General features: G+C 40.8%; 1 protein-coding gene across 1 annotated transcript; it reads right to left on the minus strand.

The window, feature by feature from the left end:
* Positions 1-2,329: 2,329 nt before the first annotated feature.
* Positions 2,330-4,862, minus strand: LOC146391912 (syncytin-A-like). The gene has a single exon (XM_084917000.1). It carries the CDS (start codon positions 4,753-4,755, stop codon positions 3,772-3,774), a length of 984 nt encoding a protein of 327 aa, XP_084773126.1. The 5' UTR covers positions 4,756-4,862; the 3' UTR covers positions 2,330-3,771.

Below are 4,862 nucleotides of genomic sequence, written 5' to 3' on the forward strand. Positions count from 1 at the left end.
TGAAGTCCGGGACAAACTGTGTTCCTTTTCAGCTCAATACGAAACGCGTAATATTTTCTCTGAGTACGAGACGATTCCTGTTTTTACGGGACGGTTGGAAACTCTACTAACTAACCTTATGAATAAAATAAAGTTCAACATCATTAATATCATAGCACCCACCCAGCTGTATAGAACCTCCGTCATGCTAGCTAGTGTGCAGTACGAGTTATTGTAACTGACTGTAAAAAGTCAGCACAACGAAAATAAACTCCACCTAAACTTGGTTTATATCTGACCCAGATAGACTGCAGGTCATAACTTCTTACCTGAAGTTCAGTTCACCTGACACTCGGACCGGCGGCCGCTTCGGGTCAGGGGCAGATCTAAATTTTCTTAGGGTGGCAAAGAAATCAAATGGGGTGGCAAAATCAAAGCCTTTTTTCCCCCCAAACACATATGCAGGTGGTTACATATGGTTAAAATGATTCAAATGCAGTAAGTATACACGTTTTTCATATAAACATAGTCTATAACTTAATTATTGTCTGTTGCCCACATAATTACACACTTTAGTTATATAAAACATGTGAGTTTTGATGTTATGTACTGTATAGCCTGTATAATAAATAAATATGTAGCCCAATAAGTATAAACTCCAGAAAGCTACACAACATGGGGCGCTTCATTTACAAACACAAGTCTAACTTAAGTTTCACTGTTTTTTGTTAGAAAACAATCACATTGTTACAGCTTAAATTACACAAAATGTCAGAAATCTGCACTGTCATGAACAAAACTTTAAACCTAATTTTTCATGATTTGTTGGATTAACCCTCTGAGGTCTGAAATACAACCGGACATTTTTGACTCCTTTTGAGTTTACGTTTGTATTTCACCCTCAAATTGTTTCATTTTATTTTTTCCCCGTTGCCTTGTTTGGTATCTTTTCAGCTCAACTGAATTTAGTTGTTTGTTCACTGACATACTGCATTAGTATTACTATTACTATTAGTATTTTTTACTGTAAAAAAACACAGACATGTTGGGTAAATGTTTATAACTTGAAATGCAAATATAAAATGTACATTTTGTAAACATAAACAACTATTTATCTAAAAATGCAGCCAATACACCTGCTGTTTTTTTCATTTTCTACAACCATTTAAAAATATTACTAAAACTAAAATGAGAGAACAATCAGGTGTTGCAATAAGATGCACCACAAATGATGTGTGCCAGTAAAAACAAAGTTTGTCCACCAAAAGACAGAAGAGCACAGGGATAAACCTGCAGGCCTGACAACAGCAGGTGTATCACTCCGCTGGTTTTCTACTTAGTGACAGTGTTTACAAATGTGCCTTTGTGACATTCATTAGTGCCCTCACTGACACACAAAACAAAACGACTACACAACACAACACAACACACTAAGTATACACTCCACACTAAACGTCACAAATCTCCCACATCTAAAAGCTCTCTCTCTCTCTCTCTCTCTCTCACTCGCTCTGTCTCGCTGTCGTTACCGTCACTCCCAAAACTTTTCCCTCTTCCTAAACAACCAAATCCCACAGGTTGACTTTTTTTTAATTGGTCGACATGGTGCATTTTTCCACCGATAGGAAATGTGGATTTTTTCCCTTTCTTTACTGTTTTCGCGCTGTCCTTAGAAAACGCTTAAAACACACACAAAAACGTGACTACAGTGTTTAGAAAAAAGCGTGGCTGATATATATTATCATAACTCTGGATTTACTGGCCTGTAATTAAAATGTAAAAACATTGAAGTCCGAACTTTCAATGTGGCTGAAATAGAGACTCAGCGTGGCTGCAGCTTGTTGCTGTGTCAGCTTACATCAGTCATGTGATTTGGAGGTGCAGCGTGTCCGTGGACCACAGAGGGTTAGTAACACTCACCTTCCTTCCATTTCCAGAGTGTAACATCCACCCACCTGTGTGAAATCCGAAATTCCCATGGTGTTGTTCAAAATGTGCTCTGGCACAATCATAAGCATCGCTTGCTACTGAAAACAAGAAAAAAGCCGTCCTGCTATGGGCTGAACCATTTGTTACTGGTGGAGGGGGGGGGGGGACACTATGGAATATATTCAGTTTTAGCATTTATATTCACTGTTGACTGTAACTACGCTCAAACTGTTAATACTATCTTATTTTAATAAACAACACTGTCATATGCAAAACTGGGGTGGCACTTGGGGTGGCAAGGGATCATTTTAGAGTGGCACTTGCCACCCCATGCCACCCTTCTAGATCCGCCCCTGGTGGGCATAGACCCACCAAAGCAACACTCAGCTCACCTCATTCCAGGGCGCTTGTCTGCTGGAGACCATGAGCCTTGTTAGTCACACATTAGCACCGTGGTAGGAAACAGCCTCCATCTTTTCATTAGATCTGAATTTGGACTGTTTCCCTCTGGATGAGAACCAAGTCTGTCAAATCTCTTGATCCAACACAAACTATCAAACACATTGGCTCACAGTCAGATTGGCTTTGTATGGATGGTGTAACAGGGGGCTGGGAAAGGATGCTGAAAGCTGAATATAATACAGAACAATAACAGGACATATAATAATGTAGCAAACATGATCCTCAACAGGCACACTTCTATTATTCATGATCACAAACACAAAGAACTTGTGCAGCCCTGATATCAGCCCTAATATATGAGTGTGTTTGCCCAAAGATTGAAACAGCATCAACATGACAGCTGTAAGAAATCTTCTCTCAGACTTGTTTGGCAGAAGATCCCTGCAACAAAGATTGTAGCTGAAAGATGACGTGTGTAAAGTTTGCTCTTTGGGAGGGTTGAGGCTGTTTTTAGACCTTTGATAGTTTCCAATCCAGTTCTGAGAGACAGAAATAAAAACAACATCATTAAGATCAGATCATGGAGCTGTTTCCTGCCTTGTTTCTATCTTCACATTACAAGACTTTACTACAATAAAGATGCTAACATGTATCTGTAGGAACAACATCATTGAATCTATAACAACTGGAGCCAAACCAGTGGCCTCTGCTGGGATCACTGGTGAGCCAACACTTCCTTGTTGGATGCAGATTTCAGGGCTTCCTTTTGCTCCTCCGTTATAACTGTTCTCTCTTCTCAACAAATGATGACACAAAGGAATCAGCAGTGACAAAGATGATGCTGAAGAGAAGCACACATTTCACACATATAACAGACCAGTCCAGTTACACACACCTCTGCTTGACATTAGGCCTCAAACAAAGACACAAAACACTAACTTGACTCTAAATAGAAGAAACGAGCAGCTTTTTCTGTTCTGAGCTTATTTATATTTGACACACATGCTTCTCTTTGTGCAAACACACATTGCACTATAAGGGTAACCTAGCACACAATGATTGGACAGCACAGTGATGATGCTGGGAGATCCTATACGAAGCAACACAGAAACACTGAGAACTTTAAACATTGATTATATTGAGATCAGCAGCCGACCCAGTCTAGATAAAGGCGAGCAGCTGGGACCGCTGCTGCACCAAAAACAGGTTTCAGTGTTTCCATGTGTGTGTGTGTGTGATGTCTTTACTTATACTGGTCAATAGACTTTAGTCAACACATTATTGAAAGGTGTTCTACGTGAAATAAAAACAGTGTTTCATCTTTATTCCTCTGAAGCAGCTGCATTATAACCAATCTGCTCCTTTGTGGCCATTTCAAACAGCCTTAAATAACTGTTGTTATATTTGTTGCAGTTTCTGCTCCTCTTGGACAGACGACTCTTGAAAAGACGTTTTTGAATTTCAACTTTTAACTGGATAAATATCGGATATCTTCAGACAGGGTATTACACATGTTGTGAAAACACATAATAGTAAAAGCAAAAATCCAATACAAACAAGTCCTTTAATCAGTAGGGACTTCCATGAACCACCTAGCAACCATGTCAACCAATCTTCAGTGCTTGTGACATAGTCTTGTTGTTGAGCGTCCCTAATCTTTCTCAAGGTGTTCAGAGCGTCGGTCATGTTTTGCGAATGCACATTGTCTGGGATGTATGTACAGCATGTGGCGTTAAACAATACGCACAAACCTCTTTTTTCAGCTAGAATCATGTCCAGTGTGACTCTGTGTTGCATCACTACAATGCGTATTGCGTCGATTTCTTCATTTTGCGCCTTGTTGATTTTCATTGAGGCATTTAGGAACAATCCAAAACGGTAGTCAAGTGTCTCGATCCTGAGCATGTTTTTTCCAGCTCCCACCCAGGGGAACAAGGAGTGGAGGACTTTCTGACCATCAGTCCATAGTTTGAAGTTCTTAGGCACATCTGATCCGTAGATTGGGTCATGTGGCAATACTTTAGTGACTTCACGCTTTGCTCTTGATGTGCGTGTATGTGTCTCTGCTGTGATCTTGAAGGTGTGGTCTGAAATTAGTACTGGTGCACACAGACCGGTGGAGTTTGGTGGGAGCATGAAGTAGGTTTTAGGCCCGCAGGCCCAAGCGGCTCCCTGGATCCAGAAAGTTCCATTTTTGAAGGTGTGTATTCCTGTGGATCGGGTCAGGTCAAGTGTGTGTGTGCAGTTGCGGTTACGTCCAACTTGTCTGCTTCCGTCCGAGAAGTTAAAACATATTGGGTGTTGTATGTCAGGCGGCAGAATTATGGCGAATGATTTGCTTTTTGTGTTGTTGGCCTTGACGTTTACCCAATGTTCTTCGTTGCAGGTGTAGTTCCAGTTCGTGAGATTGTAGGCACAGAAGTTGTCTGTTCGGTTTGGACCCATCGCTGCGAAATTGGTTTCGTGACACGTTTAACGTCTGCGTCATTACACCATGGAATTCGGTCTTCCTTCTTTATGCTTTGACCTTTTAGGGCCAGTCCTGTTGCCAT

Source organism: Perissodus microlepis, chromosome 3 (genome assembly GCF_051167445.1).
Source record: "Perissodus microlepis isolate ML-2025 ecotype Zambia chromosome 3, ASM5116744v1, whole genome shotgun sequence".
Taxonomy (NCBI): domain Eukaryota; kingdom Metazoa; phylum Chordata; class Actinopteri; order Cichliformes; family Cichlidae; genus Perissodus; species Perissodus microlepis.